Source organism: Mastomys coucha, unplaced genomic scaffold, assembly GCF_008632895.1.
Source record: "Mastomys coucha isolate ucsf_1 unplaced genomic scaffold, UCSF_Mcou_1 pScaffold5, whole genome shotgun sequence".
Lineage (NCBI taxonomy): Eukaryota > Metazoa > Chordata > Mammalia > Rodentia > Muridae > Mastomys > Mastomys coucha.
The window spans coordinates 65,284,698-65,312,087 of record NW_022196911.1 but is presented as its reverse complement, the minus strand read 5'-3'; the positions used below and the strand labels follow the sequence as shown (position 1 = coordinate 65,312,087).

At 51.2% G+C, this 27,390-nt stretch overlaps 1 protein-coding gene across 9 annotated transcripts; it reads right to left on the bottom strand.

Annotated features, from left to right (window-relative positions):
- Dlg4 (discs large MAGUK scaffold protein 4) lies at positions 1–27,276 on the bottom strand. 9 transcript variants are annotated; one of them, XM_031354717.1, is made up of 20 exons: positions 26,723–27,264; positions 18,046–18,210; positions 14,737–14,790; positions 14,536–14,586; positions 14,196–14,320; positions 13,929–14,098; positions 13,687–13,823; positions 13,409–13,553; positions 5,997–6,292; positions 5,723–5,825; positions 5,463–5,577; positions 4,034–4,210; positions 3,727–3,763; positions 3,603–3,630; positions 3,419–3,466; positions 3,241–3,342; positions 2,769–2,941; positions 1,738–1,847; positions 1,149–1,240; positions 1–947 (listed from the first exon to the last, which is right to left on the bottom strand). In XM_031354717.1, the coding sequence occupies exons 1-20, from the start codon at positions 26,750–26,752 to the stop codon at positions 841–843; spliced, it is 2,265 nt and encodes a 754-aa protein (XP_031210577.1). In that variant the 5' UTR covers positions 26,753–27,264; the 3' UTR covers positions 1–840. The 9 variants fall into 9 exon arrangements, 8 of the variants coding, with proteins under 8 accessions (XP_031210577.1, XP_031210576.1, XP_031210579.1 ...); XM_031354716.1 differs by having other exon boundaries at positions 14,536–14,595; positions 26,723–27,259; XM_031354719.1 differs by having other exon boundaries at positions 18,145–18,210; positions 26,723–27,255.
- Positions 27,277–27,390: the final 114 nt, after the last annotated feature.

Here is a 27,390-nt window from a genome sequence, read left to right as displayed (position 1 = left end):
GGGTTTCAAGTGTCTGTCTCTTCCTTTCACTCTCTCAAAAGAAAAAATAAATAAATTGCAGAAGGCGGCAGCATTTCCTGTCCTCCCCTGGCTCCCGGACACCCAACCCCTGACCCCTTGCCCCCCACCCCCTCCCATATTTCCCACTCCCTAGACCCATCCCTCCCCTTTTCCCCAAAAAAATAAAATGAATTAAAATAAAATAAATCCCAGAAAAAAAAAAAGCCACAGTTAGACCTTCCACTCATGCAAACCGGCAAAGAAAAAAAGGTGGGAGGTGTGTGAAAGATGGGGGGACCCTCGGGAGAACCCCCTTACTTCTCCCCCCAAAAACCACCTTTGAGAAGAAAAAAATGGAGAAAATAAATGAGAACTCAAACGGTGTGGGGAGTTATGGTGGGGCAGGGGTGACCCCAGCCCCTGCCTCAGGAGAGCGCGGAAGCCTGTGGCCCTGCATCCCTACAGCGGGTACTCCTTGAGAGGGGGCCCTGACTTCTGGAATGTGTGTGGGAGAAAATGGGGAGGGCAGAGGCCCCCAGTGGGTCTGTGTGTGCATGGGGGCGGGCAGGGGTAGGGGTCCTAAGGAGCAAGGGCTCGGAACCAGGAGCCCGGCTCCACCCCCCGACCCCAGTTTCCTGGGGTCTAGGGGCCCTGATCTGGGGTGCAGGGATACATGCAGAGAGGAGTGTCCCCCCTCCAATGGGCTCGATCCAGTCAGAAAGGAAATAAATAAGAAGGGCGGGAAAGGAGGCTGGGGTACGAAGGGCTTGGGCTATTCAGTCCAGACCAAGGGCCCAGGTGGTTAGGGCAGGGTGAGTCCAGGCCAAGCCAGGGCAGGAATCAGAGTCTCTCTCGGGCTGGGACCCAGATGTAGGGGCCTGAGAGGTCTTCGATGACACGTTTCACTTTGTGATAGATCTCTTCAAAGCTGTCGCCCTCTACGATGGCTGCAAGTTGGGTGGAGCAGCAAGTGAGGCCAAGGTCCCAAAGACACGTGACCAAGGAGCCCAAAGCAAGGAGCACGTCCCACTCCTTCAGCCAGGGGTCATGGATCCCTCTTCCCACACCAGCCACACCCAGAAGGGCAGCTCCATGAAATCTCAGTACACCCTGCACTCGGGGGCTCATGGAACCGGCTGGCCTCTCACCTGAGAAGCACTCTGTAAACTCCTGCTCCAGCTTCGTGGCTCTGTCGAAGGCTTTCCGGGCTTGCTCTTCTGTGATCCGCTTATTGATCTCTCTGTCAAGAGGGAGAGAGACACAGATGTGAGGGGTAGCCCCCTCTCTGCATTTTTACCTCCTTCCCGGCAGGCTAAGTTGCAACTTCTTTCATAGTTGAAGCACACAGCGAACAATATAATTTCTGATACCCTCTGGGGCTACAGATGAGCTCACAGCAACCCACCCCATCCAGGACCTCTGGAACTCATCCTTCCAACCTTTATCCCCATAGAAGGAATCCAGATTGACTCCCAACTGCCTCTGAGGTTCTGGTTTGCCCCAGCCTGTGTACATCCAGGGGGGCTACTGAGAACTGTAGGCCTGCCTAACCCAAGGGAGAAGGGGGAAAGGCCCGCCATTGTTTCAAGCCCTGACTCTCAAACTCTCAATGCAGCTCTTTGAACACTGTGGGAGTTGCTGTCCAGGGTTCTGAGAGGACAGATCAAGGTGGGGGCCTTGAGAGCCCAGGGTCACAGGTGGAGGGAGCAGAGGGGAAGCCCCCAGGACCATACTCACAGCACATTCTCCAGGGAGCGGGGACGGATGAAGATGGCGATAGGGTGCAGGTGGGCCGCCTGCAGCCGCCGCACGGCATTGGCTGAGACATCGAGGATGCAGTGCTTCCCCTGGGGGCAGGCAGGGTAGGCGGAGGGGGGGACCAGCAGGTAGCAGGAAAGGACAGACAGAGGTGCCAGGAAGAGAAGGAGAATATAGAAAGGTGGGGGCGGGAGGTTGGCCAAAGGGGAAGTGAGAGATGCCAAAGGACATGTAGGCAAGAGAAGAGAAGGAGGAATGGACAGAGTGACCAATAGGGGGTTGGGGGGAACAGGAAGATGGAAGGACAAGCACAGGAGGGCGGGAAGGAGGCAAACCAAGAGTGTAGGAGAAGGGAGAGAGGAACCAAAAAGACAAAAAGCAGGGCAAAGGCGAGAGGGGCAGTGGAGGTGGAATGCAGAGGGCAGAGCCAGGCAGCAGGGAAAGCCAGTGGAGGGAGAGGATAACAGAATTAGGATGGAGGGAGGAGGAGGGGAGGACGGACAGAGGACAGACAGATGGAAGGAATGGGAGAGACAGATGGGAGGGAGGGGAGGCAGATGGAGAAAAGAGCCACAGAGGGAGGACAGGCAGTGTGGAGAGTGTTAGGGAAAAGGGGATAAAGGAGGGATGGGAGAGAGGGTAGCGGGGGGACCCCCCCCATTAAAAAAGAAGGGGAGGAGCAGAAGGGAGTCAGGGAGGAAGAAAGAAACAAGTTGGGGAAGGCACAGCCACCAAAGGCAAAAGCCCGGGAAGAGAAGAGAAATGGGGCGAGGAGGGAGAAGCAGGAGAGACAGGGACAGATGGCAGTGGGGAGCAGGGGTCAGGAAGCAAGGGGAGCGGGCCACAGAAGAGCAGGTCAGAGGTGCCCAAGAGGAGAAGGAGGTGGAGGAGCGGAGTGCAGACCCAGCAGGGAAAGAGACAGAGAGAAAGAAGAGTTAGAGAGAGCTGGAGGAGGCCATGGGGTAAGGAGTGGGCAGGAGGAAGAGGATGAGGTGCCCACCAGCTCTTACCTGCTCTGCTACCTCTCGCACAGACTGGACACTGGTCCCGTAGAGGTGGCTGTTGTACTGGCCAGCCTCAATGAACTTGTGCGCCTGAATGTCCTTCTCCATTTTCTCCCGGGAGGAGACAAAGTGGTAATCCCGGCCATCTATCTCATATTCCCGCTTAGGACGTGTCGTATCTGCCAAGAAGTCATCCCGCCCCACAAAGATCTAACCACCACCCCTTTAATGCCAGCCTCTAGCAGCCAGCCCCCCAGAGTACTCAAGGAGACTGAGACGAAGGTGGGACAGAACTGCCGCCCTGAGGTCTGCCAGGCGCTGGCCCAGCCTTGTCTCCTGCAGACATAAAAGTGGGTGGACAGAGCCCCTCCTCTAAAGGGATCTGTGTCTCGCTTTACTCCAGTGTCACAACCCCGACAAAGTGAGCCTTGGGTCCCCCAACTCCAACTCCATAGAGATCCAAGGTATCCATACTCACGAGGGACACAGGATCCAAACTTGTCGGGGAACTCGGAGAGAAGATCATCGTTGGCACGGTCTTTGGTGGGCCCAAGGATGATGATGGGGCGAGCATAGTGCACTGGGGAGAAAGGATTTGGCTCAGGCAGCCAGCAAAGCAGGCGGGCAGGAGGGCCGAGGCTGGGACCAGGGCTCACCTTCCATCTGCGTCACCGTCTCATAGCTCAGAACCGAGTCTTCTCGACCTGGTAGGAGACAGGGCATCTGCAAGGGGCTCTGCAGGGCAGGTGACCTGGAGACCATCTCGCCTGCTTTCCCCACGAATGTCAAGGGAACTCCATGTTCAGCACATCCCACAGCTTTCCAATTAACCCTACCTACCCTGTGATCCAGAGCTGGAGCCCCAGTCCTAGAAGAAAAAGCAATCCTTGCAGTAGGCTCAGGATTTAGCTCAGAGGCTGCCCCTACCACTTCCCACCAAGTTCATCATCTACCTTCCACCTACCTTGGCCTTTAACCTTGACCACTCTCGTCGCTCGACCCTAGGGATACATGGAGGAAGAGCAGGCAATAGTAGGGAAATGCCCAGTGAGGTCCCCACCCTCTGGTCCAGGTGCACCCATCTTCCAGTAGCACCTGGGCCCTGCATCCCTCATGGAGGAGAGAAGTTCTCTCCCAGAGGTTGAGGAGAGTCATGGTCCCTGGCAAGGCCTAGCAGATTCCCAAGAGTCCCCTACTGAATGCCCACCCTGGGGGACCATGTGGACTTGGACGTCTCTATCAGGAAAGCTTCAGGGCCCTGGGAACCTTACCGCCGTTTGCTGGGAATGAAGCCAATGTCATCGGTCTCACTGTCAGAGTGGACCCGCCGCGCTTGCCACCACTCTTCATCACTAGCATCAATTACATGAAGCACATCCCCAAAGCGGAAGCTCAGGGCCTGGCTCAAGAAACCGCAGTCCTTGGTCTTGTCGTAGTCAAACAGGGCCCTGTAGCGCAAGTAACTGTGGGTCAGGGCCTGGCTGTGGACCCCAGGAAGGATGCCCCGGGCACCCTGAGCACCAGTCAGATTCTGGACAAGGGATCTGCAGCAAGGCATGAACTAACTACACAAACCAATCCCCTGCCTGCTCTGGGAAGTTTCTGCAAGGGCAAAGGTGCAGAGAAAAGCAGTGGAGCTGAAGAGAAAAACCCCCAGAGCCATATAGTATCGTCCAGCAGTGAGAAATGAATGACCCCAGGCACTTGCTAGCCTCCAACGGGGAGGGAACGCTTAGGTGTGGGCCCTAAGACATGTAACACAAGCATCCAGGAAAAACACAGCAAGCTGAGTCTAGGACATGTTGGCTGTGACATGGCTGTGGACAACCCAATGGAGCTGGCCTATAGGCAACAGCCAGAATGGTTGGGACCTCTGAGAAGGCATCCCACCAGGCCACACAGCTCTAAGAGATGCCTGGATAGCCGAGGACACATAAGACCAGCCACATGAACAAAGAAAACAGTTGAGGGAGAGGGACAGGGAAGGAGAGGGACAAAACCTTGATGCCTTGTGAGGAGACAAGAAGGGGACTCATGAGGAAGGAGGCCCCGAGAAGGGAGCAAACACTACTGAGCAGTCAGGAGGTGAGCTGAGGTGGATTTTCAACGGTGGTTTCAGTGCCTGCCTAACATGCACGGAGCCCTGATTCAATCCCTAGCGCAGGGGCGGGGAGAGTGGAAGGATAAGTAGAAAGAAAGAAAGACAGGAGGCGGGCACAGAAGAGCTGCCCTCCTTCCACAGAGGCTTCCCACAAGGATGCCAAGCTGGAGGAAGACTCAAAATATCCCAAAGCTGGGCATGGTGACAAGTGCCTGTAGTCTATGGCAGGAGGATTATTAAAGCACAGGGGTTCAAACTCAGCCTAGGCAACGAGGGAGGGAGGGAAGGAGGGAGGGAGGGAGTTAGAAACGCCTGCTGCATCATACATTGACTGGCCTTAGGTCCTACCATGAGAGCCATCGGGAAGTGCTTGGGTGACCGGGGCCTAGAAGGCAATTCAGACATTTGGGGCAGGCGCTATGATTTCAAGCAGATGATATACTCCAGAAGACCAGTGTGTACAGCCAAGTCTATGAACCCTTGGCTAAGTGTCACGTCTGGGTGGGAGAGTAGAAGGGCAAGATTCAGGGAAGGAGCTGTGTGGGGGATGGACACAAGTTCATGGAGGCCTCCAGAGCCATGCCCAGGAAGCTTCTTACCTGATATAGAAGCCCCTCTTGGGGTTGCTTCGCAGGGATGCAGTCCCTGAGCCCAGGCTACTATTCATAAGCTGTTCCCGAAGATCATGGATCTTGGCCTCGAATCGACTATACTCTGAGGAAGGACAAGAAGGTTCTGAAACTCTGTCCCGTCCTGACGCCACAGCCCACCATCCCTCGCCCTAGCCCTACTGAGACCATCCGTCAGCTAAAGAGACAATGCTGAGGGCCAACCAGGTAGGGAAGCTTAGTCGTGGTACCTTCTGGTTTATACTGAGCAATAATCGTGACCGTCTGACCCGCATTCTTCAGGGCAATGGCAGCCTGTTCGTGACTGGCATTGCGGAGGTCAACGCCATTGACCTAGAAAGGGCAGAAGATGCTATCACCTGGGATGGGAAGACAATAAACCTTGGGACTGAGTGAGTCAGGTAGTGGTCCAGCCGGACCAGACTTGAGCCCATCCAGCCCCTCCCCAAGAGCATAGGACTCTCTTTGGTGGGCAGTGCACACCCTTGCACAGGCCTCTCTCACCGACAGGATCTGGTCCCCCTTCCGCAGCTCCCCACTGAGGTCGGCTGGACCCCCAGCAAGGATGAAGGAGATGAAGATGCCTTCACCGTCCTCGCCGCCCACAATGTTGAAGCCCAGGCCGGTGGAGCCCCGATGGATCACGATTCTCCTTGGTTCCCGGGGAATGTCTTCCTCCCCAAGCAGGTCCTTGGCCACAGGGGAGTAGCGCCGAGGGGAAGTGGGGGTCATGGCTGTGGGGTAGTCGGTGCCCAAGTAGCTGCTATGACTGATCTCATTATCCAGGTGCTGAGAATATGCTGAGGGGAGATGGAGGATGAGATGAAAATGCTTTGACGGTGGTACCCACCCACCCATCCTCTCCAGAGGGAGCCCAGAGCCAGGCTCAGCTGGAGTTATTCTGCCGAAAGGGTTTGTGGGTGACCCGCAGCAGCAGAGGTCAGAAGTTTACAGGTGACATCAAAGGGCAAGGATCTGAAGGTCGTATGTCTTTAGTATGCCAGGAATGGGGACGACAAGGGAATATTAGCATCATGTTTTTCAGACTGCCTTCTGGAGAAAGTGTCTCTCTGGTCTTTCAGTCCACAGTATTCCTCTCCCTATGCCCAATCATTCGTGGTTTTTGTTTGTTGGTTGGATGGTCATTTTATTAAAATTGGGTCATTTGTCTAAAGTATTTTCCCACATTCTATGAGGGCTAGTATAGTCCGCTTATTTCCCCGTGGTCTTGCTTAGTCTGTGCCCTTGTCTCGGCCCCTTTTTTGTTTTCCCAGGTTTGTCCTAGAGGCTTAGTAGGCCCAAATTCAATGTGAAAATATTCACCCAGGGTGGAGTCCTGTGCCTCCCACAGGATGCAGTGAAGTCTGCTGGGTGTGGTACCCACACTTTAAATCCACTGGGGCAGCAGAAGCACAGTGAGTTCCAGGCCAGCCTGGGCTATGTAGTAAGACCCTGTCTCAAAAGAAATGGCTGCCTGTCTTTCTAGAGCTGGCAGGTTCTGGGGTCATCAGTCTGATCTGCCCATTACAATGTGCTCTACCAGCCTCCTACAGGCATTCAGGATGCTTGTCCTTGCAGGCATTCAGGATGGTGTCTAAGGCTGATGCTCACAGAGACTGCAAAGTGTTAACGTTGTACAATCATAAATAAGACTTTTACAAAGGACTCTCCTACCTGCTGAGTGTTGTATTCGAGCCTACTATCCCACTGCTGCAAACTGAAGGCCAGTGCGGGTTACATGGCGACTATGGAGCTAGCTCGAGCTACATAATGAGAGCTTATCTCAAAACAAAAAAAAAAAGGTAAGAAAACATACAGACCCACACACGCACAAGAACTGCTGCCTGGCAACCTTGCACTTACTCTGTGATAAGCTTACCCAGGAGAGAGGGGGTGGATGATTGATTCTCTCCCTTATTTACATTTCCAGGAAGCAATGGTATGCCTCTGGGTAACCTAGCACCCTCCCCAGGTAACAAGGGAAAATTATTTTGTCATGAAGATGGGATCCCAGACATTGAACAGCCTGTACATTCACCGCATGACAGATCCCCAGCCCTATTCCGTTTGAACAAGTTTGGTTTTGGTTTTACTTTCAAGTCTCTCACTTCCAAGGATCTCACTATGTTCCTTAGGCATTGGCTGAGCTCAATCGACCCCCCTACTTCATACTTTTGAGTACCTGGGTCTACAAGCATCCACCGCCATGCCTGATTCCTGACTTTTTTTTTGAAAGGCATTATTATGACCTCATGTGTTTGCATAGAAAATAAATTACATAAGGCCACAAAAATCCTTTTCAACATAACTCCTATGGCTGCTGTGACTAATAATCCTGGGTCACTCCCATGGAGCCCTCTAGTATAACAATAATATTAATGTTTTATCTTATACATTTATGTATTTATTTTTTTCTGGGTTGGTTGTTTGGTGATGGTAGTGATGGTGGTGGTGGTGGTGTGTGTGTGTGTGTGTGTGTGTGTGTGTGTGCGCGTGCGCGCATGTGTGTGCATGCATAAGAATGGAAGTCAAAGGTTGACTTCAAGGGTCTTCCCCAAATCATTCTCCATCTTAATTTTTATTTGTTTGTTTGTTTATATACAGGATTTCACTACCTAGCTCTGACTGTCCTGGAACTCACTAAGTAGACCAGGCTATCCTTGAACTCAACAGACTCCCCAGTGCTGGGATTAAATGCATATGTCACAAGGCCCAGCCCCACCTCACTTTTTGAGACATGGTCTCTAGCTGAATTTAGAACTCACAGACTGGACTAAGCTAGCTGGCCAGTGAGCTCCAGCAATCCATCTGTCTCTGCACACCCCTTAGAGTCAGCACAACAGATGTGCACCGCAGCACTCAGCTTTTTGTGTGAGTGTTGGGGACCCAGACTCTGGCCTTCAGGCTTGTGTAGCAAGCACTTTGCCACCTAAGCCACCTCCCTAGCCCTATTAAAAAAAGAATAAGGCCTTGGGGCTGGAGATATCGCTCAGCAGTTAAGAGCACCAACTGCTTTTCTGAAGGTCCTGAGTTCAATTCCCAGCAACCATATGGTGGCTCACAGCCACCAGTAATGGGATCCCATTCCCTCTTCTGGTGTGTCTGAAGAGAGCAACAATGCACTCACATATATAAAATAAATAAATAAATATTTTTTAAAAAAGAAGAACAGGGCCTCATATAGCCTAGGCTAGCCTCAAACTCACTGTGCAATCTTGAATCTCTGATCCTTCACCTTGCCCTCCTGATCACTAGGAGAATGTACCATAACACCCAGTTTTATCCAGCACTGGGGATAAAATCCAAGACTTCGTGTATACTGGGAAAGCACTCTACCCACTAAACACATTCCCAGCCAATTTTTTTGAGGCAGATTCTATGTAGCCCAGGCTTCCCTTAAAATCTTAGTCTCCCTACAACAGCCTCCCAAACCTTATGATTACAAGTATACTCCACCCCTCCAGTCTCTTGACTTCTGCTTCTTGCCCAAGACTGGAAACCATCCCTTTTCCCAAGGAACCTAAGTTAATTTTGGTAAGTTCAGAAATAGTACCAGAGGCTAGATGGTAATGGTGCACACATTTAGTCCCAGCACTCTGGAGACAGAAAGATCTCTGAGTTCGAAGCCAGCTTGGTCTATAGAGCAAGTGCCAGAACAGCCAGGACTACACAGAGAAACCCTATTTCATGAACAAACAAGAACCCAAAACAACAACAAAATAGTACCAGAAAGCTGGATATGATCATACACGCTCATAATCCCAGCCCCAGGAGGCTGAGGCAGGAGGACTACCACCAGCTCAAGGGCAGTCTTGGCTAGAGTGAGACTTTGTCTCAAAAAGAAAAAGTAAACTAAACCACCAACCATGGTGGGACTGATGGCTCTGGCAGCATGTATATAGTAGAGGATGGCCAAGTCGGTCATCAATGGGAGGAGAGGCCCTTGGCCCTGTGAAGGTTCTGTGCCCCCAGTGTAGGGGAATGCCAAGGCCAGTAAGTGGGAGAGGGTGGGGTGTCAAGCAGGGGGAGGGGAGAGGGAACAGGAGTTTGTTCTTGTTATTTTTTGGGTTTTTTTTTTGTTTTTTGTTTTCTTTTTTTGGAGGGGAAACTGGGAAAGGAGAAATCATATGACATATAAATAAAATATCTAATAAAAAAAGAAATAAAATAAAAGTAAAAAAAAAAAGAAAAAGAAAAAGTAAAAACAAATAGTGCCATTAAATTTGAATATGGTGTAAGCATGTTTCATATTTGATAAAGGAATAATATCTCATTCTTTCCCCAAAGGATGTCTTAGCTACTCTCCCACACATTTTTCCAAATGAACTTTAAGATGCAACATAAATTCTGAAATTCTGATTAGTATTCCATAAGATGTATAATGTGAGGAAGGTTGAGATCTTTTACATATTAAGACTTTTCTATACAGGCTCAGTGGATAAAGATTCCTGCCAAGCAAGCCTGACAACTTGAGTTCAATCCCCAGCACCCACATGGTGGGAGGAGAAAGCTAACTCCCACCAATGGTCTTCCGATCTCTATATACTCACTATGACATGTGAGCCTGTGAGCACACACACACATGTGAACACACACACAGAGACACACACATTAAATAAATGTAAAAAAGTAGCTTTAAATTTTTCCACCTAGAAACATTGTTTTATACCCTTTAAAACTTCGTCACTTTTGCTGGGTGGTGTTGGTGCACACCTTTAATCCCAGCATTTGGGAGGCAAAAGCAGGTGAATCTCTTAAATGTAAGGCCAGCCTGGTCTACAGAGTGAGTTCCAGGACAGCCAGGGCTATGCAGAGAAACCCTGACTTGGGGGCTGGGGGAGGGTGGGTATCATCATTTTCAATGGATAAAAGTGGTACCCACCTGTAGACCCAGCACTAAAGAGGTAGAGGCAGGTGGATCTCTGTGAGTTCCAGCCCCAGTCTGGTCTCTATAACCACTGGTCTATATACAAGTTCCAGGCCAGCCAGAGCTATATAATGAGACTCTGTCTCCAAAAAAAAAAAAAAAAAAAAAAAAAATGTAACCCCTTTTTTCATTAACTTACTATATTTCTTGTCAAATTTATATCTCTGTCAAATGACAAAGGTATCCCTTTCCTGTTCCCCATTCTAACCATAACAATCAAAATGTCGTGACAAATTTACCCTAGCAAAATGATCCTGGTTGAGAATCACACTGCTTTTGAGTCAAATAAAACAAAAAGAATAAGTAAATGTAACATTGGAAAACAGAGACACCAGGGATGGAAAGACAGCAGTTCAGAGTACTTACTGCTCTCTCAGAAGACTCTGGTTCAGTTGTTAGCACCCACATAGTGGATCACAACCACCTCTAACCCTAGCCCCAGAGGACCTGAGCCCTCAACACACTTCTGACTTCTATGGGCACAGACCACATGAGTGGGACATGGACAGACATGCCAGCAGAGCAAGTACACACACATCTGCAACAAGGTAAAGACGTCTCTTTAAAAAAGCCTTACAAAAGAAGGAAGAAAGGGGAGAAGCCTGGCTGGGCACGGCAGGCAGCACAGCCTGAAATCCCAGCACAACTGTGTCTCAGTCAAAGCTGTACACCTTTGATCCCAGCACTGGGAGGACGTGGGGGCTGAGGCACAGGAATCTCTTGGAGTTCAAGGCCCAGCCTGGTCTACATAGTTCCAGGACAGCCAGAGCTGACTTGTGAGACCTTGTCTTGAAAAAAAAAACAAAAAACAAAAAAGAAGAAAATAAAGCAAGACCAGTCACGGGGTGGTGAGGCAGCCGAACAGGTTTAAGGTGCTTGCTACCAAGTTTGATGACCTTGGTTTGAACCCCAGAACCCACACAATAGAATGAGAACAGACCTTCACCAGTCATCTTTGACCTGCAAGCACACCATGGCATGTCTATACTCACACAAATACACACAAGCAAGTAAATAAGCCCCTTTCTTTTCTAATTAAAAAAAAAAAAAGAATTGGTATAATGGGGCATGATGGTAAACATCTTTAATCCCAGCACTTGGGAAGCTGAGTTCGAAGTCAGCCTGGTCTACATAGTAAGTTCAGGAGAGTCAGGGCTACACAGAGAAATCTTGGGTTGAAACAACAACAAAAAGATACCTATAAATAAAAAAAAAATCCAAAACCAAGCGTGGTGACACACACCTGTAATCCCAGCACTCCGGATGCTAACATGAGTAAATTGGCACAAGTTTAAAGCCAGCCTGGCCTACATAGGGAATAGCTGGGGCTACACAGAAAAGCCCTGTTCAAAAAAAAAAAAAAAAAAGGGTTGGAGAGGAAATGGAGCCCTCTGAAGAATTTTTTCCCACTCTCGTTAAATAAATCTATGTTCACTCTGCTGAGAGGAAGGTTGGGGGAGAAAGTATTCAGGGCTGTGAGGCCTGTGGGTGTAATTCAGTGGCAAGCACTTGTTCAGCACAAGGCCCTGGGCTCCATCCCTGTCACCATTGCAAGAAAAAATAAGAAATTTTGTTTGTTGGTTCATTTGTCTGTTTTTGTTTTTCAAGACAGGGTTTCTCTATATGTCCCTGGCTATCCTGGAACCAAAGTCCAAGCTGGCCTTGAACTCATAGGAATCCACCAGCCTCTGCCTCCCAAGTGCTAGGATTCAAGGTGTACACCACCCCCGCCTGGCTAAGTAATTTTTTCTGATTATTAGAAATTCCAGGAATAATTTTCTTCTGGTAAGAGACAGCACCAACATGGAGAAAGTGCTGGAAGGCAGGGAGGGCTAGCCTCGGGAAAAAGCCTCCTTGCCTAACTCCTGGAGTGATGACACACTGCTGGAATTTACGCATGGGAAAGGTCTGTCGCTGGTGGCTCGTGTCACGGAACCCTCTGCTCCTGGGCTTACTGAAGGTTTTTGTTTGAAAACAGATGTTGAGAATTAATTGCCTTTCACATCTACACTTGATCTTCTTTCTTTTGACAGGTTCTCATCTCACTGTGTAGCCCAGGCTAGCCTGGAACATCCAATCCTCCTGCCTCTGGCTCCAGAATTATAGATGTAAGCCCCTACGACCATCCTTCTCACTTCTTAATATATTGAATCATGTTAAGAGGTTTTCAAATATTCAGTCACCTTCAGTTTTTCTCAAACAAACCTTATTCTGTGACAGTGTTTTCCTCTTAATGAGCTGCCATGTATGGGTACCTAACTAGGGTGTTCTAAATGTAAGCCTGTCTATTCCAGAGGACAGCTGGTCTCCGTGTTCCTTCTTTCACAATGTCTTTCTTTGTAAGCATGTAAACTGTTCTTATAAATGTGAACCCTTTGTCCTCTCCTCTTTTTTCCCCATTTTCTCATAGTCTCAAGTAGCCCAGGCTGGCCTCAAACTTGCTATGTAGCCCAGGATAGCCCTGAATTCCCGATATTCCTGCCTCTATCTTCCAAGTGCTGGAAAAACAAGTATATCCCATCACATCCAGTTTCTTTCCTACAATTGTTGGGGTTGGGGAGGAAAGGTACAAAGACAAGGTTTTCCTATGTAGCCCTGGCTGTCCTGGAACTTGTTCTGTAGATCAGGCTAGCCTCAGACTCAAGAGATCTGTCTGTCTCTGCCTCCCAAGTGCTGGGGTTAAAGGTGTGCACCACCGTACCCAGCTCTATTACTACACTTTTAAAGAAATGTGAGAATTATCTTATTCTTGAGGATTTGATCAGAACCATAAAACCAAGTGGGCCTTGTGTCCCATGGACAGGAGAACATCAATGATCCTTTCTAGTGCTTCTCCATGATCAATTTTCCACCTTCTCCCCAACCATCACAAGGGTCAGAGGTTGCGGTCATTCCACAGAAATAGGCCAGAGGTGCTGTCATGGGACTACATGTCTTAGGAATTACTAGGGTGGGTCAGGAGGAGCTTTGAGGTTTGGAGGGCTCTCACAGGTTGTGATGTCTGGGGGAGCATAGCTGTCACTCAGGTAGGCATTGCTGGGCTTGGCCACCTTTAGGTACACAACGTCATATGTGTTCTTCAGGGCTGCCACAGCATCCTCGTGCATGACGTCCTCTAGCCCCACACTGTTGACCTGGGGTCAAGGGAAGCAAAGCTCAGACAGAGCCAAAGATGGACCATGGCACACAGACATGGTCATGCAGTGAGGATCCCAGGCCTGCAAGGGAGACCTGAGTCTGGGCCACAAACATGACTGAGGTCCTCACCGCCAGGATCTTGTCTCCAATCTGCAACCTGCCATCCTTGTGGGCAGCACCTCCTTCGATGATCTTTGTTACATAGATGCTATTATCTCCAGGGATGTGCTGGTTCCCAACGCCCCCTGCGATGCTGAAGCCAAGTCCTGGATGGGAGGGAGAGGAGAAATGGCTGTCCTGGGCCTGGGGAGCGAGCCCTGGAGGCAGGGAGAAGCAGGATGATTGGGAGCTAAATGGGACACTAGTACTACCTTTAGGCCCTTTGATGAGCTTGATCTCCATGACCTTTTCAGCTGGGGGTTTCCGGCGCATGACGTAAAGGCGAACGATGGAGCCCGCCTCTTTGAGGGCCTCCACCGCAGCTGAATGGGTCACCTCCCGGACATCCACTTCATTCACAAACAGGATGCTGTCGTTGACCCTGGGAGCAGCAACGTGGGCCTGAGCCAGGAGCTTCCTACTGCCCAGCCCTCCCTTTCCAGGGTACTAGCTTTCTCAAGCCCGTCTTCTCTCCCCACCTGAGGCGGCCATCCTGGGCTGCAGCCCCACCAGGAATGATCTTGGTGATAAAAATGGATGGGTCGTCACCAATATGTGGGTTGTCGGTGCCACCTGCGATGCTGAAGCCCAGACCTGAGTTACCCTGGGAAAAAAAGAGGATAAGAGAGTCAGCTCCCCTTACTGCCCAGTTCCATCAAGGGAAACAGGAACGGGACAGGATCAAAAAGGTGCAACTAGAACACACGTGGACACAGGTAAGAGTCTGGACACCTAGGAAACACAGGCGCAAAAAGAGAAACACCAGCCCGGGGCCAAGGGACCTGGGGGTGGCTCAGGGGAGGGGAGGCTGTCGCTCACCCTTTCCAATGTGATCTCCTCATACTCCATCTCCCCCTCTGTTCCGTTCACCTGCAACTCCAGCACGGGCAGAAACATAGAAACAGTAAGACAAACATTCTAGCTGGAGAACATGGCCCTCCCTCCCCATATAGGGATTCACTCCCTCCACCTCTCGGACCCTACTGTTATGGCCCCAGTCCCAAAATCTAAACAACTCACATATCCTGGGGCTTCTAGGGTGTCCGTGTTGACAATCACAGGGGGAGAATTGGCCTGTGAGAGGAGACAGAAGACAAAAGGCTGTCTCAGCCTGGACTCCAGAGGGAGTCCGTACCAAAGGTGGGCCCTACCAATCTGGATTCCCCTTTTAGCTACGTAGTCAAACCCACTCTGCCACCTGCAGAGCAACTCAAGGACCCAACCTCAGTCTACATCAGGCAAACATGCACACTCGAGTACACACACACACACACACACACACACCTTTGCCCACCCCAGGCCCCTGTATGTTTAAGGAGGTGTTATGAGAAGAGGGAAGAGAGAGACAGCCAGACGGAGAGGGGAACAGCAGATGGTAATGAGTGGGAAAGGGGGGGCATGCTGGGAGGGGATGCTTCTCACCGGATGTAACACTACGGGGTGTTACATGCATTGCGCGCTACGCATTACACCCCAGGGTTCAGGCCCACTAGTCCTGCTTTCCCCTCTGCGGCCCCTTTCCTGTCTGCTATATACCTTCACAATGATCCAGATATATTGATAACCCTTCCCCAAATTTGTCCCTCACCTTGGTATACATTTGCTCTAAATCTTGCGCCATGAGAATCCGGGGTTTCCCCAGCTTCTGGTCCCTCCCTCTCTCTCACCCACCCGCCATCCAATCCACCCCTTCCTCCAGGGACCAGGTTGCCTAGCAACAGTATCTAAGACCAGCCAAGACCTGGGGAGACCCACCTCCAGGAGGCCTGGTAGTCAGGACAACGGGTGGGGGCGTGGCCTAGGGTACGACAGACTCCCTAGAGCAAAGGACTCGATGAGTCCCATCTCTCAGACTCTAGACCCGCCTACCGCTAGCCAACCCAAGAGGCCAGGAGGATTCTATTCGTGGGCGTGGGCGCAGTGCATCCTGAATAAACCTGCCTTCCTCTCTGCTTAGAGCCCCTCACCCTATGCAGCGCAAAGGCCATCAGGAAAAAGAAACTGTAAAAAGCATCCAGAACCGAGCTTGCTCTTCTACTGCCTCCCTCCTCCCTGCCCCCACTTCATTAAGGAAAGGGTTAAAGCGAGGCGTGCCCTGGTCCCTGACGTCAGTGGCCTCAACGCAGCCCAGCCGGGTCTCTAGCTAAACTGCAGGGCGGGGCCAGCTTTAGAATTGTCCTAGGGGCTTCCCCAATTGCCAGGGCAACCGAAGCCACGTCTCTATGGCAATGAGGTGAGGCTGCCAAGAGACTCCTTCCGGGGGTCCCCAGTCTATTTCCTCCTTAGACAAGTATTTGAAACCGATCAGCATGAGGATTCCCAGTCCCCTTCCTAAGTTCTCCCTCTCCTATAAAGGTCTCTCTCTCTTCTCTCTTACTGCTATTTCTCAAGCCCAGAAACTCCCAGCCATTTCAGGCCCCTTAATAGATTCCATACCCATGAATCAACTGTCATTTTCTCCTCCAAGCAAGCGATGTTGTCTAGCCAATAGTCACTGGCTGCTGAAGTCATCCACAATTTCATCCTCCGTGGCACACAGCCTCAGACCCTCCTTATTCTACAACCTCTCTCCACATCCAACCAACCCCTCCCTAACTATTCTGTCTCTGCTCTCACCCCACACCCTCCCTAGATCCTTGTCCCTAGCCTTCAGTTTTCAAAAATCTCCCAACCCCCATCTCCATTCTCCACCCCTTTCCTGTCTCCATACCAGCCTTCAGCTCTGTCCCCTAGCATCTCCTACCCTCGCCTGCCACTTTTCTAAAGAAAGAGAGCCTCATGCTTCTCCTTTACCTCATCCTCGACCCCTCAAGGGTCTATCCCCCAGTTTCAGTCCTCCACCTTCAACCCACTCGCCATTTTCTGGGGATATTGGGGCATCTCCCTTGGCTGAAGCCCTGACCTGAGGCTTCCTCTGGCACTCTTCCAGCCACTCACTCCCTGAACTCTGGTACCATACTCCCCAGCACTGTAGTGCCACTGCCCCTTCACGACCCTCGTTCCCCTCCCCACCCAAGACATAATGGTCCCATCTTGCAAAAGACATCTGGAATCTTCTTTAACTTCCTGAGGCCGGGGGTTTGCACACAAATATTCCCCACGGCTCCCATTCCCCTGTGCTTCATTTTCCTTGGTCTCAAGCAGCTTAGCGAGTAGCCCCAGTGCCACAGTCTGGCCCTCCATGCTGCAAGCCCTTTGCCCTTCCCACCTTCCTCCAACTCCTCCCTTAGCCACTGTCCTGCCTCAGCTCTTGGCTCATAAGCACCCCCCCATATTCTTAGTGAAATGTCACCAACTAGGGTCCCCCTTCCTAGAGCATCCCATGCTTCTGGACCCCCAGTATCATCCTCAGTCTCACAGCTTGTATCCCTGAAAGAAGAGACTGAGAGAAATTGGGCCGGGAAATAAAAGGCCTCTGCGGACTAGAGGATTAAAAAAAAAAAAAAAAACCCTATAATGTAAGCACAGAGGAGGAGGGGAAGGGGAACAAACAGGTGGGCATATATAATGATGACAGGATGCCGGAAGAAGGTATGGATGGAGGTGAGACCCGCAGGAAGCAAAAAGACAGAGACGATCAGGGGAAACTGGGAAAGAAATAGGGAGATGGAGGACAGACAGAGAGGACCGACTGCTCAAACCAGGAGAGGATTGATCAGGCCACAGAGGCCTGAGCTGGGGATCAGCGAGAGGGGGAAGGAGATGCATGCGTGGGAGGAAGAGAGAGACAGCATCAAGAACCAGCCAGCCAGCCAGCAAAGGGGGGGGTGCACAGGAGGGGAGCAAAGACTGGGGCACAGGAAGAGGCAGAAAGGACCAAGACTTGAAGTCTCAGTCCAGCCAGATGGAAAGAGCTGGAGACTCGGGAACAGGCAGAGCCAGGCCCAGAGGCGGAGGTTGGGGGAGGAGGTGGGGAAAGGGACAAGAGCAAATGAGGGCACCAGGAGCTTGGAACAGAGCTTTGGACACAGAAAACTGAAGGGGGAGCTAGGGGTGTGGAGGAATGAAGAGAGCCCTAGCATTGGGGACACTTCTTGGGGGATCCATCCACCCTCTCAGCACACCAAACATACGCAAAGGCATACATTCTGGCTTTAGCCCACTCCCAGCCTATTTCTCTTCTGTGAGACCAAAGTGTTTCCAGCGTCTATCCCCACCCCTAATCCAGAAGCACACACCCCCACCCCAACCCCAGGAGTCCAAGACCCAGATTCCAGACAACCCCATCTTTTTTCCCCCATAGCTCTTGCCCTACCGGCCCTTAGGGGATTGCTCCAGCTCCGAGGCTCCGAGGGCCGCACTGGGGAGGGGGCCGCCAGGGTCTCCTACCTTGAGGGGGGAGAGGTGGGCGTGGCCCACGACCCCGTGGACGGCCTCGAGGTGGGACAAGTTCCTCTCCGCCACGTGCACCAGCTCGGGGGCGTTTACCTGGTTGGGGAGGTGGGCCGGGCTGTGTTCCAGAGGGGGCGTGTCTTCATCTTGGTAGCGGTATTTCTGGGGATGGGGACCGAGGCAGCGTCACTGGGCCAGCCCAGGGCCTCTAGCTCCAGGCGCCCGCCCGGACCGCCTTCTTTTCCCAGAGCAGTGCAGTGCGGAAGGCCCTGGGGCCTGACCAACTCCTCCCCCTCCCTCTCCTCCAGCCCATTGGCTCCCCTCTCTCCACCCTCCCGACAGCCCCCTCTCCAGCCAAGGCCTCAGCACCTCTCATCTCTACCCAAGTCCAGGCCCCATCCTCCAACTTCCGACTCATATCCTATGGCTCGGGCAGTCTACCTCACACCCCCATCGTTGTCTTCATGCCTCTCCCAAGCAAGCTTTGATCTTCCACTCCATCCTTTTAAGAGTTCGGGCAGTTGACCCTTGTACCCTCATGTATCTCCAAGTTCTTTGTTCCATCATCATCCCCCACTCCCACACTCCACCCTACCTTAGCACCCCAGCCTCCCCACTGCAGCCTTTCCCCGATAAGCAACTGGCTCTCCAGCACCTTGCATGCCTGAAACAGGAACCGAAGTCAGGTACTTCAGCTAGAAAGTACTTGGCCCCAGCAGCCCTTAAGCAGGACAAGGCTAAACCTGTCCCACTCTTCCTTCATTGGCCTCACTCACTGCCAGTTACTCAGCAAAGGGGCCCCAGAAGGTAGCCAGCTAATCCGGATATACTAAAGAGGGATGGAATGGGGGAGGAATCTGAGGACGGAGGCAGGAAGCTCAGGTGGGAAGCGGGATACAGAAATGAGTGTCAGGCCCCCTGATGGACAACGACAATACAATGCTCAAACTGAATTTCTGGTCTCCCCCTGACTTTTGGAGGTAAAGGGCTCAACATGACTTCCAATTAGCCAGCCGCCAGAACAAGAGCCTCCTACACCAGCTTAATGGCAACATCAGTAAATAAGATTAACTGGGGGTCAGAGAGAGGCAGCAGCAAACGGCGGTAAATCAGCTTGGCTCCTTCCACATCTGCCTCTACTGTGCCCTTCTAGGGCCCTCCTCTTCAGAGTTGACGGACAGAAGGTGAACTGTCAAAACTCCAGACTCAAGAGAAGAAGGGAGAGAGTACCAGATGCACGTCTCCCAGCCCCTAGTACACCCGGGCAGAATTTCCCTCCCAAGGTCTCTGAGAAAGTAAGAGTACCAGCATTTGGAGGGCGACATAGCAAAACTAAGAAGGAAGCGTATAACCGTCGATGTCTGATGCTGAGTATGATTCTGAAAATTCTGATCAAGAATATAGTAAGAGCCGGACGGTGGTGGCGCACGCCTTTAATCCCAGCATCTGGGAAGCAGAGGCAGGCAGATTTCTGAGTTCGAGGCCAGCCTGGTCTACAGAGTGAGTTCCAGGACAGCCAGGGCTACACAGAGAAACCCTGTCTCAAAAAAACAAAACAAAACAAACAAACAAAAAAAGAATATAGTAAGAGAATTAGGGAAAGCATGTGGTTCTGCCAACAAAAGACTCTCAAACCCAGAGGCACCTAGAGTTAAGCAGCATCCTGATCATGATGGTGCATGCCTTTAATTCCAGTGTTTGGGAGGCAGAGGCAAGCAGATCTCTGAGAATTCCAGGCCACCCTGGTCTTATAGAAAGTTCCAGACCAGGTAGGGTTACAGAGCCAGACGCTGTCTCAATAAATAAATAAACAAAATAAACAAGCAAAAACGATCTACATGTCTGAAGAGCCTTAAAGAAGGAAAACGGGGCTCACCAAATGTGGATCACAGATTTAGAAAACGCTAAACTCTAAGTGTCAGTAGCATGGGGAAAGGAGAATATAGAGGAGAAGATCCTGCTTGGTAGTATATGCATAAATTTCTCTGGGCTCTGGAAGCAGATGCAGAGGGCTGAAAAGTTCAAGGTCACCCATGGCTACATGGAGAGTTCAGGACCAGCCAGAACCCTATTTTAACCCTCTCCTGCCCCCTAAAAGAAAGAGAGGAAAGTAAGGAGAGAAGGACATAACAGCCCTACTCGAAGGCTGAACTGTCTTGGATTAGCAGTTCTGAAGGGGCAGGTCTATTCTGACCACCGCACAAGCTGAGGGGTAATGCCCCAGGCAATAAACGCCAATAGGAGTTGCCCTGAATTCCCTGCAAAATGAATTAAGCAGGAGCAAAACTTGCACCTCCCAAGTTTTGGAGACTGGGGAGAACCTGAATCCAATGTCCCTTCATGGTTACCCCACTTAACAGGAAACTTCTAAATCTGAGGAACGGCCAGGCACACCAAAGAAAAATGGAGACTCGAAGGGAGACAAGCATTTATTCTAGACAAGAACCAAAGGAGATCTTTTATCATGGTGATCCCCATATCTCCCTGTTCCATCCTTATGGTGGGGAGGGACTTTTTATGTCTGACACTAAAGAAAAAGCTTTGGAGACTGAGGACCACTGAATGAATGAGGACCACTCAAATGTAACTGGAAGAGTTAAGGCCTATGGTCAGTCCTCAGAATTTTACAGCCCTCAGGTCTCTGCAGAGTAGAACAACTCTGACACTGCAAACACGGGGCTGGGGAGGTCGACCCCTCTCAGTCCTGGATTACAAAGCAGCTGAAACCAAACAGGAAGGAGGACACATCTATCACCCACTGGGATGCAGGGCCCTGACTGGCACTCTATGCTACTGGGGCAAGTCTGCACCCCCCAATATATTAGGACTTGAAGCAAGGACAAGACCTGAGGGTGGGACACAGATGATGACCCTGTTGTTCCTTCTCCCTACCTTCAAAGTCCCAGCTGCACAGAATGACCTGGAACCGGGGCTTGCACCCCAAAATTAGAGGGGTGTGGGTTAAAGTGGATAACAAGAGGTACAACCTACTGCCCCTGTTTTCAAGAAGTTGAAACCCAGAGACCCCACGACAAGCAGAGGGAAGAGCAACAGCACTTGAAGCTCTTAAGATTGGGGGGTTGGGGGGGGCGGTCTGGGATGAGGGAAGCGAGCCGGATCCCGTACCGCGGCACGTACCACGCAGAGACACATGGAGGCGAATCTGTTCCGAGTCGACATGAAGAAGGGGAGGGGGACTAAGGGGAGGGTATGGGTAGGTTAGCAAGGGTGCTGGGTTGGGGAGGGGGAGGGGCCGAGGGGGCGGGGGCTGCGGCGGCCGCGGCGACAGGAGGCTGCGGCCAGGGAAAGGGGGGGCAGCGCCTGCGCAGTACGGGAGAGAGTCATGATGGGAGAGAAGGGTGAGGGGAGACCCTCCTGGCTACCAACTTCTTTCGATTCCAACTATTTCCCTACTGTCTTCAACTTCCCACCGTAGACTTCTGTTTCGACCCCTCTGTAGATACTGACACTTGTAAAATTAGCACCTCATCTCTGGTTCTCAGGGACCCCTTATTTCACCTAATTCACCACCGTCTCCAAAACACTGGCCTTCTATTACAAAATCCCACTGGGTATCTATCTCATCAGTACTGTACTCCTAGACCACAGGGGAAGCAGCAGCATCTCTCTGTATTACTTCTGAGAATACTAGGAGTCTCACAAGCCCCCACCCTAAACCTTTTTACTGTAAACATCCCATAAGGTTCCAAAGCATCTCTGGCACAGTCCCTGCAGCCCATCCAGCCCTGTCCCATAACTAGACAGTGCTTCTTCAAGTTTAAAGAACCAAATTCATATGCCCTTTAAATCATTCCTGTAGAAGGCTTTTTGTTGTTTTTGTTTTGTTTGTTTTTTGTTTTGGTTTGGTTTGGTTTTTTGGTTTTTCGAAACAGAGTTTCTCTGTATAGCTCTGGCTGTCCTGGAACTCACTCTGTAGATCAGGCTGTCCTGGAACTCAGAAATCCACCTGCCTCTGCCTCCCAAGTGCTAGGATTAAAGGCGTGCGCCGCCGCTGCCCAGCTTCCTTTAGAAGTTTTATCTGTCCCCCAAGTCCACCACTAAAGACCTTAACATTAATGTATTACCCTTGGCTAACACAAACATCCAAATAAACCTTCCTCAAATTTGTTTGGAGTTTCCTCATCCAAATCACTAAACTGAATGATATGCTGGACCTTCTAAGATACCAACCCCAAAACCTCACACAATTTTGAGTATTATTTAATTTGCCTTAAAGCAAACTCCCCAAATTCCATTGCAGTTTCTTCACATTGTTCCCAAACTTGCCCTATATTAAGAATTATCTTTTACTTAAATTTTTATTACCTTTATTTGTGCTGTGTGTGCTACACAGTATGCATGGAGAGGTCAGAGAACAATTTTAAGGGTTGGTTCTCTCCTATCACATGAGTTACAAGGATCCAACTAAGGTTATCAGGCTTGACAGTAAGTGCCTTTATCCACGTCTTGACAGCTCCAGTCTCTCTGTCTCTCTCTCTGTCTCTCTCTCTGTCTCTCTCTCTGTCTCTCTCTCTCTCTTTTTCTCTCTCTCCCTCTTTCTCTCTCTCTCTCTGAGGCTGGAGTCTCAATGTAACACAGACTGACCCCAAACTTTTTTTGTTGTTTTTTTTGTTTTTCAAGTCAGGGTTTCTCTGTGTAGCCCTGGCTGTCCTGAAACTCACTCTGTAGACCAAGCTGGCCTCGAACTCAGCAATCTGCCTGCCTCTGCCTCCCAAGTGCTGGGATTAAAGGCATACGCGCTACCACTGCCCAGCAGCCCCAAACTCTTTATGTAGCTGAGGGTGACTTTGAGAACTCCTGATCCTCCTGCCTCCACTTTCCCACCTCCCAAGTTCTGGGGCTACCGGTATAAATTTACTATCCTTTTCTTTACCCCTCAAATTATTAAATTATTTATTTTCTGGTGCTCCCTCTACCCCATTTTAACATCCTTTCTGTGATTCTGAGCTACATTTTTGTTAGAAGGTTTGCTCCCAATATATCTTCTCTACACCCAAAGGGGTGAAATAAAGCTGCAGGCTAGGCATGGTGCTGCATGTCTTTAACGTTAGCACTAGGGAAGTAGAGGCAGGCTGGTCTCTGTGAGTTCCAGGCAAGCCTGGATACAGAGTGAGACCCTGTCTCAAAAGAATAATTTCACCAATGATCTGGACTACAATTTACAGTGGCCCACAAATCTTTCAGAATACCCTAAATTGCCCCACATCCTTTCAGTCTTCTATCCTTTCCCAAATTCCTGATCTTGCAAACCTCTCTCCCAGAGATCCTCCCAGCGAATGTTCACCCCTCATGAGGGTTCTCCCCAAATCAGCTGTCTACAGAATATAAAATTCCCACCCAGGGCAAAAGGCGTTAATGGCCTCTCTAGCATCTCAACCCTGCACTTATTGGCCTCCCTGTACTTATTGGTCTCTGTTAGGTAAGCCCCTAAAATAAACCCCCCTCAATGTCCTAGTTTCCTACCTAAATAAAATGCATGGGTCCTCAGAAAGAACCAATGCAGAACGGGCTTGAACTCAAATTTTCTTTTTAGTCTTGAAAATACATAGGCCCTGCTTCTCCACCAGTAGACACTATAAACTATCAAGACCCTCTTTCATCCCCCATTTCCTTTTTCCCTCCATTTTCCGTTTCCCCGTTGCCTGGCAACGCTGCAATCAAGGACTTTGCCGTTGCCTAGCAACTGTCTCCCTGGAACATAGAGCTGAGGTAGGAGGGTAACTCTGATGAAATCTGAACAGGCCTCCATCTTAGGAAAATTGAGACGTCATATCTCCAACCCACGGATTCTCCTTTCCAAAGACCCCCGCATCCCGCGTTTACTGGGACTTAGGCCACACGAACCGGGTCTCCTTTCCATACAAGAACCACACCCCGCCCCTCCGGGTCAGCCCCGCCCTCGTTTTGGTCTGGCAACCTAGTCCCTCCCCTTCCCTAGGGTTGTTGCCCGCCTCCTCCGATAGAGTAAGCCGACTCCGCCCACTTGGTCCATGAAACCACGCCTCCCTCCGCTTCCCGCCCATTTGCTCCCCCGGCCTCGCCCACACTATCCTTCCGCCACGCCTCTGCCAACCAATGAATGAAGCTATTGGACACATTGCCCCGCCCCCAGCATCTTAGCTTTGCCCAATAAGGACCACCCAGAGGGCTTAACCACTTCGTCTCCAGGGCCCTGGCTAAATGCCCCTATTTTTTCCCTACTTTCCCCCCAGCCTCCATTTGTTCTGCTCCGCCCTCCGCCACCCTCGCCCTGCCCTCAAGTCCGCCACGCAACTTCAGTCGTCGCTGGTTACCATGGCAACTGCGGCAGCAGCGCGGGGAGAAGGGGGAGGGACGGGGGCGGAGTGGGAGAAAGCTGCTCAGAGATACTGGCAGAGATCTAGGTACCGAATAAGATTCAGTGATAGCTGTAAAGCAGAGTTTCCACGGAGCACAGAGCTGAGCGCATATTAAGTATTCAAAAATGTTCCCTAAATTACTGCAGCAATTTATAAATACAAGTAACGAAAGATGGGAGGGCTATCAAACAGACCAGGAGAGCTCAGTGACTACAAAGGCTGAGCACTCCTAATCCCACTCCCCAGCCTTTTCGGAGGGCAGAAGCCATGTGCCCCCTGCTGGTTTCTCCTGGGCCACCCTCCACTGGCCTGGATAGAGAGGAACCACAACTCCCAACAGTCCTATGGACAACCACACTCTACCATTGAAGGATCTTGCACCTCAAGGCCTTATGGGAGTTGGAGTCCCTCCATCCTGAGGCTGACAAGTTTCTGGCCAATGAATATGGCAAACCTGGGTCTCCAAATCTCAGGAAGACCCGAATGCATGATTGTCTCTGCATGCCTCCTACCTTCAGGGTTGCTCAATTATGTGCTCTCGGTCGAACACATAAGGGATTTGGAGCAGAGAAATGAATAAATAGTTACCAGTGCCACCGAGCCTCCCACCCTTACTGGATTTCATGTGTTCATGCATTAGGAGGAGAACCCACACATTCCAATGGGCTTCCTAGATACATCTGTACAAAGGTGATAACAGCTAGGTTGCTAAGGCCTAAGGACAGGAGACACACAGAGCACAGGCAGACACTGACTGAAAGAGGGCCAGAAAGAGCTGAGGCACAAAAATCTACTGAAAACTACAGGGGATGAGAGAAACAGCAACCTGGAAGAAAGCCCATGACCCACAGACCAGGAAAAAACAGGCATCCCTGTAGATGGGGGGAGGGATACAGACCTAACGTCTTCAGTCCCTAGTCTCTAACCATGTCCACACGTGCACAATGCATGTGTATACACATGTGTGAGTTTGTGGCAAGGAACATGTGTGTCCTCAGCTTCCTCCCATAAGAAGCTGCAGTTCCCACTAAATATAACCCCCTCCCCAGCCTGTGACTCACCCGGACCCCGCCTCCCCCGGCCCCCACTTCCTGTCCCACCCCCCAACCCCCAGCTGCCTGCCACCCGCCCAAGCCTCCCTCCACACACCAGGCATCCAGCTTGCCAGTCCCAGAGTCTGGGAGCAAACGACCTAAGCTGCTTGGGCTTCCATCCCAGATCTCCCACTCTTTCCAGGCTTTGACCACAGGGACACCCTTGTACCCTTGTATGGATCCTATAGCTCCGCCAGTCCTGCCCTCTTCCTACACCTTTTTACCCCCATGGCCTCTTGACCTCACAAGCCTCCAGAGGCCCTGAGATCCAGGAGTCCTCCCTCCCAAGAGTCAAGATAACATGCTCCCCCCAACCCCGTCCCCACCGGCCCCTTGCATCTGTTCTTCTGTTCTCTTGACCAGGGCTAGATAAAATGTGGGAGATGGGAATACTGGGCACCTGCCTGGGCTACCCCCAAATTTTGTACCACCCACATGGTCCTCAACTCCTTCTTTTCTATCCTCCTACCCCAAACCTCTCATCCTTCTTAGGAGATGGCGACCTCAGCTGTTGCAACCTTCTAGCTCCTATGGGAGTACCCCAAATCCTAATCCCACCTGGTCCATTCTCTCAGGTAAGGCCATATCAGGCCTCAGTCCTCTGACAGCTCCCAGATCACTCTATTCCACATAACTAGACCCTAAATGTACAATTCCCTGAAATCAGGAGCACCCCAAACATGTCTAGCATAAGATGTTCTATTACCTGAAGGCCCACCCTTACCTGCCAGTTGACACTCACAGACAAGCCAGACACTCACAACCAGTAACCTTTACCCTCATGCCAAGAGACCTCCCCAAATTGGTCAGCATCTGGAAATGAGCTTTTTTGCCCAGGAAGGAAGACAACCCTCCCCCCAGCACACTCACATAGCCCACCTTCCCACATATATGAGCAGAACTCCCATGTGAGGCAGGCAGGCTTCTCCTTAAATAAATGGCCCTCGAAACCTTGCTGGTGAACACCAAAGCCCACCAAACCACCCCAAACACCAAATTCTCTATTTCTTTATAGGTACAAAATGATCACTCCAGAAGGCACCTGTGGCCAAATCCAGTTTTCTCAGATGTGAACCCCAAAACTAAATTGTGACCCCTCTAATACATCTTACTTCAGAGTCTCTCACTCCAGCGCCTGCAGCCCTAGATAAGGCCTACCTAACCCTTCTTCACAAATTCATTACCTATTCCCCCTCCCCACTGCTCCCCCATCATGCTTACCTTGGTTGTCACTATACAGAGACAGTCCATGTTGGGGGGCCTGGCCGCGGCGGCGAGTAGGGGGCTCTGACTTCATTGGAGTTTTGTTCCTCCCCTCGGTGGGTTCTCACCCCTCCCCCCTCCGCACCCCACTTTTGCAGGGGGGGCCAGGATGGGGGGAGGGGTGAGAGGGGAAGGAGAAGGTTGGAGAAGAGAAGGGTAGGGGAGCGTGGAAGGGAGGGGGGACCCTAAAAGGGGCTCCCCAGTGGAGGGGAGGGGGCTTGAGGAGCACACCCCGATTCTCAGGAGGGGCAGGGGCACAGGGGGCTGGCAGCCCCGGAGTTCTGGGGCTGGGGCATGAGCTGGGGTGGGGGAGGGGAACTGGATTTCGGGAAGCCCCGGGGTATGCAGGGGTCTTGCCAACCGGGCAGGGGCTAGGGGCCGTGGCGGGGGAGTGGGGTGGGGGGGGTTGGAGATGGCAGCGGCCGATGTAGCCGCGGAGCCGAGGAGGGAAGGGGAGAGAGGAGGAGAGAGGAAGCAGGGGGAGGGAGGGAGGGAGCTAGGAGCCAGAATGGGGGGGGTGCCTTGGCAGTGTTAACTCCTTCACTGCTGGCAGGAACCCGGATAATGGGAAAGGAACTAGGCGCACAAGTAGAGAGGCCCTACGGCAAACATGGAGACCTGGCTAA

Bases quoted from the DNA above. Each gene is read 5' to 3' on its own strand.
- Dlg4 (XM_031354716.1), bottom strand. From the start codon at position 26,752: ATGGACTGTCTCTGTATAGTGACAACCAAG. The intron at 13,554-13,686 runs GTGAGGACCTCA...CCTTGACCCCAG, and splicing joins TTGGAGACAAGATCCTGGCG to GTCAACAGTGTGGGGCTAGA. The intron at 5,578-5,722 runs GTACCACGACTA...GTCCTTCCTCAG, and splicing joins TGCTCAGTATAAACCAGAAG to AGTATAGTCGATTCGAGGCC.